Here is a 17,016-nt window from a genome sequence, read left to right as displayed (position 1 = left end):
TAAAGTGTAATAATAAATCTATTGACGTCAAGAAAATATGTATGTAGCGACAGAAAAAAAAGTGCCGCATAATATGATATACGTAGGTAAATAGATACTTATATTATAATAGATATAATTTATTAAGCCCATAATCTATATAAGTTTGTTATACAAATAGGTAGATAAAAAATAAAACCAGCCAAGTGCGAGTCGGAGTCGCGCACCGTGGGTTCCGTATAAAAGCTGTTTTTTATATGTTGTAACTGTAAATTTATACTTTTCACGATTATATCTTCCTCTGAGCTATTAAACGTTGCTTTGTGTGAAATTTAAAGATTCTGTGTTTACGGGACTTGCCCTGTAGGTTTTGATTCCCTTGCGAATGTTGAGGATCCCTAATAAGTTTCTTAGAATTTCTAGAATCTAGATATACAAAGGAAATAATAAAAAGATATTTAACCAATTAAGCTATAAGTAAATATTTGAGGATAAAGTATAACAACTAACACATACCTAAGTAGATTAGAGATTAAATAACATATTTTGTGTTACTTTGCGTACTTTCACAATGCAAATTCAATAAAAAATGTACCTAAAAAGCCACATGCTAACGTTACCATGTGTTTAAATAACTTTTCTGCATAATTATTTGGATATTAAGCTAATTAAGCCGACGTTATCATATTATAATCAAGGGCGGATCCAGCTTTAGTGCCAGGGGGGGGTCACATAGATGTGGTCAATTTTCAAAAGCTATATTTTGGTAATTTAATTGATACGTGGATTTAAAAAAAATGTACAAACATTTTTATATGTTTTAATATTAAATTTATGCTTTTTGCGATTTATGTATTTATGTCCTTTATGTCCTTTATGTATATTTATGTCCTTTATCTGTGCTATAAGACGTAAGTTTCTATTAAATAAAGATTAAATATGAAGATTCTGTGTTCACGGGAAGTACCCTGTAGGTTTTGATTCCTGGCAACACTTGCGAATGTTGATAAGCATGAAATGTATGTTTTAGCAATTTTTGCTCCATCTGTGCTGACATTGCTTTTAACCAAATTTCAGAACTCTGTGTTCACAGGAAGTAGTACAATACCTATAGATTTTGATTCCCTTGCGATAATGTCGAAATTTGCGATAATTTACGGCATAAATGGCTGTATCTTTTGATTGCGTTGGCTTATAAGTTTGATTTTTTTTCACAGCTATAAGGAACCGTAGATTTGAGTATTCGGTATGAATTTCAGATTGATACCTCCACGCGTTCCTGAGAAAAAGGGTCTTCACAGGCAGACAAACTTGAAAAATATATATTTTTTGCAATTATTCCTGTATCTGTACTATAAGATGTTGCTTTGTACCGAATTTCAAGATTCTGAGTTTACGGAAAGTACCCTGTAGGTTTTGAGTTTTGATTCCCTTGTGAATGTCGAAATTTGCGAAATTTTTCGGCATTTACGGCTGTATCTTCTGATTCGTTGACATAGAAGTCTGATTTTATTATAGCGTAAAGGTATTTTAGACTTGAGTTTTTGGTATGAATATCAAGTTAATACATGTCAGCGTTCATGAGTAACAGGGTTGTAAGTTAAATTTTTTTAAATATTTTTTTATATTATAAACTAAGGAAAAATTCATGCTTTTCGCAATTAGTAAACAAAGTCGTTGTCTCTGTGCCTATGTCCCTATGTATGATTAAATCTTTAAAACTACGCAACGAATTTCGATGCAGTTTTTTTAAAGATAGAGTGATTCAAGAGGAATAGTATATAATTTATAAGGTTTTAGAGAAAGCGGGTGAAGCCGCGGGCGGTAAGCTAGTCTGCGTTATAAGACCTTTGATTGTACTAAATTTCATGACTCTGTGTACTCGGGAACTACCCTGTAGGTTTTGATTTCTTAGGGAGTGTCGAAAAATTTCAGCAATTACAGCTGCATCTTTTGATTGCGTTGGCTAAAACGTTTGAATTTTTCACAGCATCAAGGGACCGTAGACCGTATTATTTCGACATTAGCAAGGGAATCAATATCTGCAGGGAGCACCCTGTCCCGTAAACACAGTCTTGAAATTGAGTAAAAAGTATCGTGTTATAGCACAGATGTAGTAATAACTGCGAAAACCCTAATTATTTAATTAAATTAAATAAAAATATATTTTTAAATAATTTTAAACTTACAATCCCTTTACTCATGAACGTCTACATGTATTTAATTGATATTCACATCAGAACTCAGGTCTATAATAACTTAAATCTGTTATTTAATTCAAATTCTATGTCAACGCAATCTGAAGAAAAAGCAATTAGAGCCGCATATTCTGTAATTCGCAACTACTTGCAAGGGAATCATCAATCAAAACCTTCAAGGTACTACTTCCCGTGAACACAGTCTTGAAATTTGGTTAAAAGCACTTTCAAGCACAGATAAAGAAAAAAATCCTTTAGGTAAACAAAAATTGTAAGATACAACATAATGAAAAAATATGTTTGCTCGGAGTCCTCGGTGCGCGAGTCCGACGCGCACATGGCCGATTATTTGTTGTAATTAGACTGTATTTTATAGTGTTCATTTGAAAAAAAAATTTGCTATTTTATGTCTTATCCACGAACATTCGATATTTGAGGTTTTGTGTGAAAAGTGTAACAGCGAAAGTTGTAGAAAAAAAAATTAATTACATACAACTTTACCATTACACTTTATTCCGCAGTTATAGTTTTTTTTTTAATCGAAAAACCTGTTATTTGTCCTTAAATTACGACCACAGGTCGACCCTAATAAACTTTTTCTATAATTTTTGTTATATTCTCTTCCGTTACCGTTTGTAATTGATTTCATTGTTCTATATTACCTACTTAAATTATGTCTCAAAATTCAATAAAAACATCATATTGAACAGTATTAATTTGTTAATTTAAAAAAGTTAATGTTAAATTAGTGGTCCACTTAGGTCGTGGACCTAGCCCAGGGGGGGTCATGACCCCGTGACCCCCCCCCTGGATCCGCGCTTGATTATAATGCGTTACGTATACCTATGTTTATCTTATATTTGGGTTAATAACTTTAAATAAGAAAATTTTATTTTAATGTTTTTAATAATTACTTATCAATTTATCATTATTGTAGCTGAGCACTGAGTATTTTCTTGATCATTAGAATCCATAACCGATATATGTATAATTACATAAATCATAATAGAGCTAAGATAATGTAAAGCTTATTTATTTTTTATGTTTTTTTACTTTATAAGTTGCAATGAGAAACCTTGCCTGTTCCAATTTGTATAAAACTATAAATAAGCACCGGCATACTGAAGTGAAAAACTCATAACATTTAAGAAATAAAAAAATGAAGCTAGATTAATATATTGTATCTACAATTTAGAAAACTTTATATATCTGCACACTTATATCTCATTATTGTCAATATCCCTATTAATTAATTTGTTAAAAATTAATTAAATTATAAGGTTAATAGAAATAAACTCAAATTTATTAAATAAAAGTGACCGAGCCGGTAACTTCTCCTTAATGACCGACCATGCGGTCGCTCCATGGCGTGTCTGCGTCAGCCGCGTGGTCGACGACTTTTGTGTTCATGCGAGTTTATCAACTTATTGCACTGATAATGTGTAAGTATATGTGTTTGTTTCCATTGGCCGCTGCGAGGGCGTGCCTTCGTTGCCTCTATAAAATCATCTTACGCTTAAGGTATTGTAGCATTCCTTGCTCGTAGTCGCACGTGACTAATAATAATCAAACCTCAACATTTATTACCTGCTGTTTACGTTTAGTTTCCGTGATATATAGTAAGTATCCAGATAATAATATTTATTACATATTTTACTTAAGGTTGATTGGATATTTAGGTACTTAATTTATAAAGGATCATTAACTTTTTGCCAGTATCTTCTTGTAATTATTTCTTTATTTAAAAAGTTAATGAATTTGCAACATGTAATGATTATTTATCATTTTAATTACATTCCTATTTCTTTAAATACGTCTAAATGCCTGGTCTAAGCTAAGTCTATAGTAGAAACAGAACTTTTAAAATTAATGTTTGTGATCTATCTCTGTCGTCGCTGACTATTCAGTTATTTCAGATACATATAAGATAAAATGGCTTACCTACAATCAAAACCAAAATCTGAAACCATCGAACTTCGAGAAAAATACATCGGGTAAGGACTTGTAAAATACCTAATTTAGATAATATATTTTAACACGATTTTATTAGCTTCATTATTTCAGTTTTATTCCTACACAGTTAGTGTTATTTGACCGTTTTATAATTTTTTTCACTTCATAATAGATTGTTTTTGCCAATTTGAGAGATTTATCATTTATTATCATTTGTTTGTTACATTTCTAATATGATAAGAAACATTAGATTCTCAAATATTTTAGTAAGTAAACATAACAATAAAAATACTTCGGGTTTGTTGTAGAATTTTTTTTAATTATATTTTATTTAGTTTACTGAAATGCTAAAACTAAACTGAACTTAAATACATTATCTATTACATATATAATAATTTTAGTTCAGTAAAGTTTTAGCATTATAGGCAAATATCCACATTTAAACAAACATCATGCATTGTATTCCAAAAACTACATACACATAAAAGGAGTGGTTAAAAACTGTAAATTTTTTTGTAGAGCCGCCTGCCAGCTGTTTTTCCGTTCATCCCCGTTAAAAATTGTTCGCGGGATCGCCCAGTTCATGTATGACGAAACGGGCGAGAGATATCTCGATTGCATCAATAACGTTGCACACGGTTAGTATAATATTGCATTAATAATTAATATGTACTGATAACAGTGCATGTGCCATGCGTGATCCTCGAATTCTTGACTGGCTTGAAATAGCGATATCTGACGTTCTATTTGTATTTATTTATCGCATTAACGTAATGAAATTCGTTTATTACCCTGAGTGGCCTGTCGTTAAAAAAATTACTTGATTTTTCCTTAAGAATTTATTTCTACTATAATGTAATAACTTTTTGTAGTGGGACATTGCCATCCACATGTGGTAGAAGCTGGAAGAAACCAAATGTCTTTGATATCCACAAACAACAGATATCTCCACGATGAAATTGTGATCCTAGCTGAAAGGCTTGTAAAAACTATGCCCGGTTCATTGTCTGTGTGCTTCTTCGTTAATTCGGGTTCCGAGGCTAACGACCTAGCACTAAGGCTAGCAAAAGTTCACACTAAGAAGACGGATGTTGTTACACTTGACCAGTAAGTATCATTAAAGTATTTTCGTCGTAGTCGGGTTGCAGATACTATTGTATGAATGTGAAGAATGTAATAAGAAATTGGCTGATTGATTAGAAACTCAATAATTGACTTTGTAATTATTGTAAAATTTTCGCCTGTTTCATTATAATTATAGATCTTATTATAAAAATGTATTCTGTGGTGAGAACTTTTGTATTTAAATTGTGAAACATTGTACTTTTATATAAAGTAGATTGTTTAATTCTCAAGTGTGTATTATTCTATAAAGAAAGTTGTTTAATATTGCGGTAAACAAATTTATATATAAAGCAGCCAAAATATATGGTTATTCGTGACTGATGAAGTATGAGAGTAGAGTTAGGAACTTTTGGTGGGTGCTACTAGCGCCATTTTGTTCCAGCGCGTATCATGGGCACCTTACTTCCATGATTGATGTCTCTCCTTACAAACTGAACCTACCAGGAGGGCCAGAGAAGCCAGAGTGGGTTCACGTGGTGAGTTGCCTTGGCTACTCCCCCATAGTGTAGCTATACCTTCAATTATTTCCTAATATTATTTAAGTAGTTAAATTCGAAATTGTCTGGATATAAAACATTACTTGCGTAAGCACACGGTGTTTGGCACATAAATATGGCTCCTATTAATATGGAACGTAAAAAACTTTTTTGTTCGCCACTTATTGCCTTTAATGCTTATTATGCCGTTATGTATCGGGGGCACAATATGAGAAAAATATGGAGTTATGACTACGTTTATGGTTCATGTTTTTCCTTTATTCGCTAATATATAAGGAGTTATTATGAAGGAGTAACATTTGGTCTTTTATTGCGTTAATACTTTTTGTTATTAAATAAGAATATAAATAGCGTTTTGATATTATTAGGAAAATATTAGGTACTTATATCTGAGAATTATATTTATATTACTACTATGAAATACATAGACATTTTATATTTACTATTATGAAATAGTTACTATAAGTAATTGTTTTAAATACAGGCCCCGGTTCCGGATATATACAGGGGAAAGTACACATACCCCAATGATTCACAATCTGAAGAAGAATTAGGAAAATTATATGCTGATGAAGTCGGAAAGCTTTGTAAAGAAGCAACTAAGAAAAACGGAGGCGTCTGTGCCTTCATTGCTGAGAGCCTGCAAAGTTGTGGCGGACAAATATTCCCCCCAGATGGTTATTTGAAACGGGCTTACGAGTAAGTTATTTTCCTATCATTATTCGTTTTACTATGAATAATTACGTAATCTATTTAATATTTTGTTATTCAATATTTTCTTAAAAGTACAAAATACGAACATATTATTCAAATATCCCTAAGAGCGTTTTCACATTATCCGATCCGATATCGGATATCGGACGCCGATAGCCGATATCCGATATCGGATACAATTTGCCCTTTCACATTGTCCGATAAAATCGTTCCGATATCATCATGAGTGTTGCCAGAAATTTTTAGAGAAAACTAAACTAAATTGCCAGTTGATAAAAAAAGTATAAGTAAGTATATAAATCAAAGTTGTACATGTACATTAAAAATAACTACGATAAAGAAAAACAACTTCAAAAAAGAAAAGTAAAATGTAAAAAAAGATTTGATATCACAAATTACTGCATATTATTTAGATGTGCTATTTACTAAATAGTTTTGATATCGGTCATTTGTATAACATAATATACTTATGTTAACACATTATAAATTAAATAAATTTATATCAATACCTACTACAACCTAGTATTCTCAGAGCAATAATAGGTTTATTCCTCTGAGCTAGTATTAGTTACTAATATGTTTAGTAATACCATGGACGAATATAATTTATATTTGTCTATGGTAATACATATTAGTAAATACCTTTCAAAATCTATTAAATGTATTTTTAGCAAGACGTACCTACTCATTTAGTCATTTTTTCACTACATACATTTATAAAAGTTCATGTAGTACCTATGATAAATTTATTAAGTGATACAATATTTGTTCACATTTTCTTTTCTTTTTCTTATTACACTGTAATATCCTAAAATAATATTGTCACTCGTTCAAATATATTTGTAATATGATTGTTGTAATTTCCTGTAAGTAAAGATAGTTACATAAATTATTTTATTGTCATAAACAATTATTTTAGAATTAAGAGTTTTCAAACTTTGTATTCTTTGTTGTTAATTCAAAATAAAAATAAAATCCCCTCCTTTTTTGAAGTCGGTTAAAAACAAAGCACTCAATGACAACAATACAATAAATAGCACAACCAACATCCGAGTAGGAGGAGGAGCGAGGCAGAATGAGATAAAATAAAGATGATAGACACTAATGTTTTCGAAGATAGATATTTGAATTTAAGAACGCATTATATTTTTGTTTACTTCAGTTCAGCCAATTGCCGTGTATTTTAATACGGCAAATAAAAATACTTGCCGTATAAATCGTATTTTAAATGCCTATAAATACTTAAACGTGTGTTTTCTTAATAAAAAAAGGTTTCTTTTAATAGAAAGGGTTTTAGGTTAAAAACAAAGAATATTTTTTTGAAGATTGAGCGAATTATATTGACCGACCCGCGAAGGCGCAAAAAAAACCGAAATTTACTTATTAATAATTTATTGTAAAAAATTTACATTATAAATTATTCCTAACTTAAACTACGTCCCTCCCGGTTCAATGTTGGAACCAAGAGTGCTCGTCGTCCACGGCGGGGCAGCTACAGCGTCGCGGTGGCGATGATTGCCGCAACACTCTCTGGAATCGCAGGTGTGCGCGATGTCGCAATTGCTAACAGGTGTGAGTCCTTCTTGGGTGGCCTCATGCATCCTCTAATAGTTAAGGCGTGTATATACAGTACATAACACCTCCCTCCTGAAGTTCAGCGATTATTGGCGGGCAAGGCTCGTTAATATCGCTGAAATTTCACACTCCGCCGATTGATGTTCTATTTCTTCTTTTTGATTACCATGAACACTCGTAGTAATATGCTTTGATGTACGCACTCTCCGTACGACGTACCATGTCACTAGGGCAACTGCACTCGTTATTAATATAACATATATCGGTATGATGGAAGGCTGCATATAGAGAATCTCGTATCCGTTGTTAGTACTGAATACTGATAGGCATTTCCATTGATATAGCTCTGTTACTAGCGTGTAATTTATCCAAATTTATCGAATTCAACTTCAGAACTTCTTCATCTGTATTATATTGGCTGGAATCTGGCAGGTTTGCAATTTTCATTATCTGTCCTTTGATATGGTCTTCTCGATTGACTATCTTGAAAGCCTCCGTTTGAAGAATGCAGTTTTTGGGTATTGTGGCTAAGTAGCTTCCTTTAATGACGTCATATTGATCTTGCGAGCATGATAGGTGAATTTTTGATGGCTTGGGGAAACTGATGACGTAGTGGGCGTCGTCTAATTTTTCTAGTGCGGGCGCTCCGAGCTCCACAGGCGTGAAGAGACAAGATGCGACGACTCGTTGCGTGGTAATAAGGTGATACACGCAGTCATTTTTGGATCGATGATGGTTCAGCTTGTCCTCACATAGATACCCTAGGCCAGACTTCGGGCATTCTGCCTCCATGTACATAAAATCCTCGTCGTGAATTGCCACAAAAGGATAGGGTGGAATTAGGACTTTACTATCTTTATTGGGAACTATGGATAATTTAAATAATTTAAAGGTAGTATGAAGGACAACCGGGAACGTAAAAAGTAAAAACTATAACTATATTTCTATATATTCTCTATAATTAACTTGAAGGATTTGCTCTTTGCCATAAAATTTGTGTAATTTATTTAACATTACTATCAAATTCTGGCAAAAGTCTAAGTGCATTAAAAATTTTATAGAAATCTGACATTCTAAATATCTGTACTACCTTTAGGAATATACTAAACTTAATTAAATTTATTAACTTCGTTAGATAAAAAAAAAACTTAATAATCTTTACTTAATATATTTAAATTTAAATTATTATAAAATGAATTTAATGGTAAAATTCGAAATTCAATTCATAATTAATTAATATTTGAACTTATTTATCTTTAATCAACGTTATATAGATTTATATTTGAATTTTACAATTGATTTTATAAAATTTGAAAATTAATTCGTGATGAATTAATATTTAAACTTATTAATCTATATTTGAATTTTACAAATTGATTTTGTAAAATTCGAAAATTAATTCGTGATGAATTAATATTTAAACTTATTAATCTATATTTGAATTTTACAATTGATTTTGTAAAATTCGAAAATTAATTCGCGATGAATTAATATTTAAACCTACGCACTACAGTTCCTCGGTTCCCGTGAATGGGTAATCTAGGAAAACTTACAAATCTAGGAATGGCAAGTCACTAAGAGAATTAGTGTACTTACAGGATTTAAATTTCGGCCTTTCTTGCAGTATCAATGTTCGGATACCTTTCGCGTTGCGGCGGCCAATGGTGTAGGTTCTGGATCCCCGTCGTCGTCCCTCCGATGGAATAGCGATACTCGATGCTTGTAGTTTCGCGTTCCGAGAGACGGCTCTCAAGGATTATCCTACCGGCTGCGCCAATTATATTGACCGACCCGCGAAGGCGCAAAAAAAACCGAAATTTACTTATTAATAATTTATTGTAAAAAATTTACATTATAAATTATTCCTAACTTAAACTACGTCCCTCCCGGTTCAATGTTGGAACCAAGAGTGCTCGTCGGCAGCTACAGCGTCGCGGTGGCGATGATTGCCGCAACACTCTCTGGAATCGCAGGTGTGCGCGATGTCGCAATTGCTAACAGGTGTGAGTCCTTCTTGGGTGGCCTCATGCATCCTCTAATAGTTAAGGCGTGTATATACAGTACATAACAAGCGCCCTATAAGACTGAAAATACACAAACTAGTGCTTTTTTGCTGTTGGTATACTGCCTTTTCGAAAATTGATTTGGCAACACTGAACATTATCGTCCGATAGCCACTGGGAATATCGGTGTCGGCTCCGATATCCGATATCGGACCGGACAATGTGAAAGACAGGCACATATTTCATACATTTTACTTCCCTCCGATATCGGATATCGGCTATCGGCTTCCGATATCCGATATCGGATCGGATAATGTGAAAACGCTCTAATGTGAAAAAGACTCAACGGAAAAATATTCTACAGGCATGTCCGTGAAGCCGGTGGTGTGTGCATAGCGGACGAAGTACAAGTAGGTTTCGGTCGTGTGGGCACGCACATGTGGGCATTCGAGACGCAGGACGTGATCCCTGATATCGTGACAATGGGCAAGCCCATGGGAAACGGCCATCCAGTCGCTGCGGTTATCACAACTCAGGAAATTGCGAAAAGCTTCGCCGATACCGGGGTGGAATATTTTAATACGGTTAGTTTCTTGTAGCATTATTTACGTGACGTAGTTTTAGAGTGGGTATGCATACTACAAACAGGCTAATATAAGTTTAGATCGCAGCAAGATGCTATAATAATATAACAACCTTCATCTATAATTAATGGGCTAACGAACACAGATTTTTAATTCTACCTACACAGTTATTTCCGAGATCGTTTATTTTTTTTAATATCAAACAAACTTCAATTTATAACAATCTATGTAATTAACAAAAAGTAACAATAATTACTTACAAAATACAATTTATTCCAACAGTATGGAGGTAACCCCGTTTCCTGCGCCATAGCGAACGCAGTGCTTGACGTCATAGAAGAGGAGCGTCTAACGGAGCGAGCCTTCCGCGTTGGCAACCACTTACTAGCTAGATGCCAGGAACTCAAACACAAGCACTACATGGTCGGCGATGTGCGGGGGAGAGGCCTTTTTGTGGGAGTCGAGCTGGTGACTGACAGAGACGCAAGGACACCCGCTACAGCTGAAGCTAAACATATAGTTAACAGGTACATATGTTAATGCAGTATTTTTCTAATATTTAACGGCAAAAACGGCAGACACATGTAGTGCATTAAAATTTTGCTTACAAAAGGTTTGTTTGTAAGTTACATACATAAGTATCTAAATTAATAGGTGCGACAATATAAAGAGGAACTGAAAGTCACATTATGTGAATATGTTCAATATTTCATGATTGTATTTTATAGTTATAATGTCGCCATGGGTCGTCTAAAAATAATTGTTTATTTAACACATTAATATACTTGAAGACATTACTTATAAAATATTTTGTTCACAGAATGCGGGAAGAAAAAATTCTAATCAGTCGAGATGGACCTGACGCTAATGTGCTAAAATTCAAACCCCCAATGGTATTTACGACACAAGATGCTGACAGACTGGTAGATACGTTAGACAGAGTCCTCTCAGAGCTTGATGAACAATGGAGGTCTCCAATCTATACATATAATAAAATCGTAGGAAAGTCAAAACTGTACATTGAAAATTTTTTTAAAAGAATACATAATCCATGATCTATAATCGATATAGAAGCCAAAAACATAGTTTTTAGAATTTTTGTCTGTTTGTCTGTTTGTCTGTTTGTCTGTATGTTTGTCCAGGCTAATCTCGAAAAGTACTGCATAGATTGACTTCAAATTTTGCATGAATATTACTAACAGGTCGGGTGAGGCTTTTTTAAACATATTATCATGCTATCACCTCCGGGGGAGGAGCTGTGAACCTTTTTTTTTCTTACGTATTCCGTGTATTACGACAGCGTACAATCTAAAGACTCATGTTTAAATGTTGGTTTCGGGTAAGCCATGCTATTATCTAGCTTTACACAATAAAAACTATGTCATTTACGTAATTTGGGCAGAGAATCAGTTTAATGAATTTATTAGTATACAAATTTGAAACAGCGCCATCTATGAGATTTCGTAAAAATCAAATCAATTTACATGTTAACACTACTGAACACAATGTTAAAAATTAATAATTTAAATATAATTATGTTATTTACTTATTTAACTCTTTAACCCATATCTTCCCTTCCCTATAAGGTGCGCTTATAATTCGTGTGAATATACTACATTTTTAAAAGTGAGGGTAGATGTTTATTATTTTAAGTCAAACTAGACACCATTACAGTTAATCTAATATTGATTGTGTTCATTGGTTACATTTTTAAAAATCTTCGTGTTTTAAAAATTCGATAACGAGGCGGGACTCGAACCAGCATTCTTTAGTGGTCGAATTTTATCTATTCTTTATAATACAAAAAGGTTAGTTCGTTGATAATTATTATTCCTTCATCATTTACATGTTGTAAGTAAAAATATACTTTGACTGTTAATACTTTTGTTCAGTATTTACCTGTATGATTATTGCTTGGTAATTAATATAATATTTTCATGTCGTATACCTAATTAAAAACATAAGTTTGATGTGAAACTAGCTGGATTTATTTTTACACACTCACAGTCTTATATTTTGTGTTAATGTTAAAATAGTATTAATATTGTAAATCATAATATTTTTTCACAATTAAAAATATTTCCTTTTTTTTGATGGTGTTGCCATCGAATTAAACCGCGCTGTCGTTTCGTTCACAAAAAGTGAAGTTATGAGGACCGAATATGTAGCCGCCTCAACTTACGGAAACGAGAGTAACCTGCGTTGTCTGTTAGTTATTGTATAGTCGAATTTAACGTTACATGGAAATTGGAATCTAATTATATGTATACTTATATACTTATATTAAATCTGTAGAGGTCAATTCTGTACATGAAATATATTTCCTAAATAACTATCACGAGGTGATTAGGGATCGACACTGACGCCAAAAATTTTTGTCCGTCTGTCTGTCTGTATAACCGTTATAGAAACAAAAACTACTCGACGGATTTAAACGAAACTTGGTACAATTATTTTTCATATTCGTGAGCAGAGCAGTAACTCCATTTTTAAGCTTTCGTCGCGTGTGCAACCTTAAGGGTTAAAGCTACACAGAAATCAAGTATGAAAGAAATGTTCTCCATATTATATAAAAAAAATCTCCCGACATCATAAATGTCTATCTTTTATGGTTGAGCTTAGGAGTTCAAAGCTTTCTGATTATATTTGTCTACTAGCTGTGCCCGCGACTTCGTCCGCGTGGAATAGTGACTATGGGACCTATGACCATGGGCTCAGGGTGGGGCAATAATAATTGTTTTTATTTTCATGCTTCCACTCCCACGCCCACTCCCAGGCCCACGCCAACGCCCACGCCCACTCCCCTTCACAATTGGTACCTACCAGATCAAAGCCAGGGTAAGCGCCCCACCCAGCCCCACCGTGGCTACGCCCATGCTGAATTACTACTTAACATACAATTATTGAGTAAATACGTACTACCATACTGTACTGTTGTACTACCATAAATAATTAAAAGAATTGTTATTAAAATTTCTTACTAAACTGAGCTAATAAACTTACGTACCAACCAACTTATTAAAGAAAATCAAGAAATGAAATGCCTAACCTATACCAAATAGTTACTACATAATTTTGTAATTAAAAATTATGATTAGTATATAATATCGAAAATCAAAAAAGAAATGCCTAACTAATTCTACGTAAAATTTCTTTTAAATTATGTCATATTATTTTTTAGGAACCAGGGGGGGAGAGGAGCAAATTCTATTTCCTTCCTTTCTTAAATGGATGTTTTTAATAATGTATGGTGTAGCCACTGATCAGCTTAATCGATACTCAATTTTTATCAAATCCAGCAACAAATCCAAATTAGATGTTTCCTGTCTCACGCACGTAACTAAAGGCTGAAGAGAGAGAGAGGGAGCACGTAACTAAACCGTTTAGACGAAGAAAAGTGTATAGAAAAAGGAATAAATAATTTCATAAACTTCCCGACGATCTTTAAAAATAAATTATTACTAGCGGTCCGCCCCGGCTTCGCCCGTGGTACATATGAAAAATAGATGTTGGCCGATTCTCAGACTTACCCGATATGCACAGAAAATTTCATGAGAATCGGTCCACCCGTTTCGGAGGAGTATGCAGACTAACATTGTGACACGAGAATTTTATATATAAGAAGATATCATTTTTTCATTCCCACTTTTACCCCTATGTAGGTATAATAAGTGGATGAACCGATTTTGATACAATTTATCTAAGAACCAGCGTCGGAAAATATGCTGCCTAACAAAAAAAAAGCCGCATCTAATTCGGTTTACCTGTTAGCCAGCTACGGTGCCATAGACAGACACACACACACACACAGAAATACATAGCAGTCAAACACATAACACCCGTCTTTTTGCGTCGGGGGTTAAAAATATAATACGACATAATTTAAAGGACATTTTATGTGGAAAATTTACCTATTAGAAGTAACCATAATGTTAATTTGACCCCGCCCCCCCCCCCCCCCTACTACCTCAGCTTACCCCCAAACCCTTGGGGAATTTTGATATGATCATCTGGACATGTAAAGGAATAACTGTAGCGTATAACAGATAAATTGCGTTTTATCGTACACTGTACAGTGTACAATAGAATGCCTTAGCAAATGTTCGCCGTGATTACTTATAAATTGTTATAACTTTTTTATTTATGAACCGATTGACATGAAATAAACACTAAATGTTAAATGAAGATTACCAAAATACATTAGTGAAAATCGCATCTAAATCGGATAAGCCGTTTCTGAGATTAGCGTGCACAAACATACAGACAAACAGACAAAAAATTTTTTAACTACAGTTTTGGGTTCAAGATCGATTTAATAATAACACCTGCTATTTTTTTTCTACATATTTTCATTGTACAGACATCGCTTTTCCACAATTTTATTATATGTATTGATGATGATGATGATTGATGATTATAACACTCTCAGTCCGTTTTAACTTAATTTTTATTCACTCGCATCAGTGCCACCTAAAAAATCTTTATATCGAAATTCGAGCAAAGCTAAGAAAATGAGAAATAAGAGTTCTCAAGGATCGTTAGAGGTAAGAGGCTTACTATTGACCGAAAACAACATGTGTTATGCCGAGAACCTGAAACCGCTTCACAACGAGAATTGCGGCTCACAGCTGACCGCGAACGGGATGTACTATCCTGTGAGACCGAAACCTTCACTGAGAGGGTATAACGTCTCACAGCTGATCGCAAATGGCATATTTTATCTCGATAATCTGAAACTTTTACTCAATATGAAGACCGTTTGACAAATGATAGGGTGCACCATAATATTATTCGATCTCTTGAAGATGAACATGAGCATAAGCAATGACTAGAGTAGGGACGCGAATATTACCATTATTTGAGACAAGATTATTTGAGACAAGTACGATTAATAAGTTTGTTTAATGAAAGATTAAGAATTAAAACTATTTGGTCTCTTGAAACGGACGAATAGCGAGAGGCCCGTCTTACTGTAGACAGATTTCGACAGTCTTAATGACTTAGAGGTAAACATAGAAGATCAATCTACGAGTTCGGTGGTGTGGTCCGACAAATATAAAAGTGGGTTTGCTTATAACCTCACAATTGATTACAGATCATCTTCTGTATAGGCGATATTAACGTAGTATGTTCTTTTTGTAATGCTTTAAAGAGGAGTAAGGAGTCGGCTTTCGTTTGAAGATACACCAGAACCTTTGAAATCACTACTTTTAGAGGAACATGTGCAATCTAAACAGTTCTTAGACAATATTCGCTCTTATAGTAGTGCGTTTTAAATGATCCTTTGGTGCTCAACAATTATCAGAGGATCCTTTCATGCTTACTTTTAAGATACAAGGTCAAGTTTATCATTTGATAGGATCCCTTTTGCCTGAAGGCCAACCTAAGTTTCTTCAAATATATTTTGTATTCGACTACAACGAATAGTCGAATACAAGAAATCAATATTTCTCGAATTTAAAATATTACAATTTTTCCTACAGTAGGGCGACGAATGTATTTTCGCATAGTAACGGAGGGGAACTCACGGGGGGTCGAGTGACGCGGGCCACGTACCACAAACATGCTTAGTTTGTTGTACCGAGCGCGAAAGAAAGTCATCGTGTTTTTAGTAAAATTACTATGTAAACTAACGTAATTTAATACTTAGGTACATATTATAAAATGATGCGCTCAAACTGTTAATCTACATTTAATTTAGATTATTATTTGAATTACTAAGTAATGTAGAATTTAAATCAAATTCACTCATGTTTTCCTCAGATTTTCGATGTCCTCCGATTTTAAGATTTTCTTATCAGAGTATTCAATTTTAATGTAGTTAATTTTTATAAGAGACAATTAAGAACATTAAAAAATAAAGTGTCACGTATTTTTTTTAAACGACGAATGACGAAAACTGACGTAATCGCGGACGAAGTCGCGGGCAACAGCTAGTTAGGAATATGAAACTTGAGGTAACTTTTTTATAATTATTCCCCTTTTACCATAAGCAAGGGAAATATGGAAATGTAATAAAATAATAAAGAACAACTTGCAATCAAATTATAAAAAAACATAGATTTAGATTTGGCTTTTGGAATTTAAACAGTAATTGCTTGATTAGGATGAGTTCAGTCACTCTTTGTTGGAAACCGGTAAATGTATTGTAACCAAGTATAATAATCAATTAATTTTCAGGTCCGCGTCACCCAAATCAGTGATGGTGTGGAGTCCAGTGATACAGCTTTAAAAAATAGTATACAGCAAAGTTTAAAAGCATTGTAAAATAAAGTAATCTCATCTATTATTGAATTAAGATTGTAAATATAGTTAAGATTAGTATAAGACTTATTTGTAAATCTTTACATGTACTTAAGTATTAAATGAAACTTATTAATTTTCAAAA

The 17,016-nt window shown here is 33.4% G+C and overlaps 1 protein-coding gene across 3 annotated transcripts; it reads left to right on the top strand.

The window, feature by feature from the left end:
- Positions 1 to 3,689: 3,689 nt before the first annotated feature.
- Positions 3,690 to 17,016, top strand: LOC149485168 (alanine--glyoxylate aminotransferase 2-like). 3 transcript variants are annotated; one of them, XM_089699949.1, is made up of 10 exons: positions 3,690 to 3,796; positions 4,098 to 4,171; positions 4,650 to 4,768; positions 5,003 to 5,237; positions 5,638 to 5,731; positions 6,237 to 6,451; positions 10,409 to 10,628; positions 10,911 to 11,155; positions 11,449 to 11,626; positions 16,809 to 17,016. In XM_089699949.1, exons 2-10 carry the CDS (start codon positions 4,110 to 4,112, stop codon positions 16,893 to 16,895), a joined length of 1,455 nt encoding a protein of 484 aa, XP_089556075.1. In that variant the 5' UTR covers positions 3,690 to 3,796; positions 4,098 to 4,109; the 3' UTR covers positions 16,896 to 17,016. The 3 variants fall into 3 exon arrangements, with proteins under 3 accessions (XP_089556075.1, XP_089556077.1, XP_089556076.1); XM_089699951.1 differs by lacking the exon at positions 16,809 to 17,016 and adding an exon at positions 16,560 to 16,684 and having other exon boundaries at positions 3,691 to 3,796; positions 11,449 to 11,600; XM_089699950.1 differs by having other exon boundaries at positions 3,697 to 3,796; positions 4,094 to 4,171.

The sequence above is a fragment of the Colias philodice genome, chromosome 10 (genome assembly GCF_061535455.1).
Source record: "Colias philodice isolate Cphi_HAF_F1 chromosome 10, ilColPhil1 Martin Lab GWU primary, whole genome shotgun sequence".
NCBI lineage: Eukaryota > Metazoa > Arthropoda > Insecta > Lepidoptera > Pieridae > Colias > Colias philodice.
The sequence above is the reverse complement of the archived record's forward strand: the minus strand, read 5'-3'. Positions and strand labels throughout refer to the sequence as shown.

What these genes read in the sequence shown, in the direction of transcription:
- LOC149485168 (XM_089699949.1), top strand. Translation starts at nt 4,110, where the DNA reads ATGGCTTACCTACAATCAAAACCAAAATCTGAAACCATCGAACTTCGA. An exon ending in CTTCGAGAAAAATACATCGG is followed by an intron (nt 4,172 to 4,649) that starts GTAAGGACTTGT and finishes ATTTTTTTGTAG; the next exon opens with AGCCGCCTGCCAGCTGTTTT. An exon ending in TCTATACATATAATAAAATC is followed by an intron (nt 11,627 to 16,808) that starts GTAGGAAAGTCA and finishes ATTAATTTTCAG; the next exon opens with GTCCGCGTCACCCAAATCAG.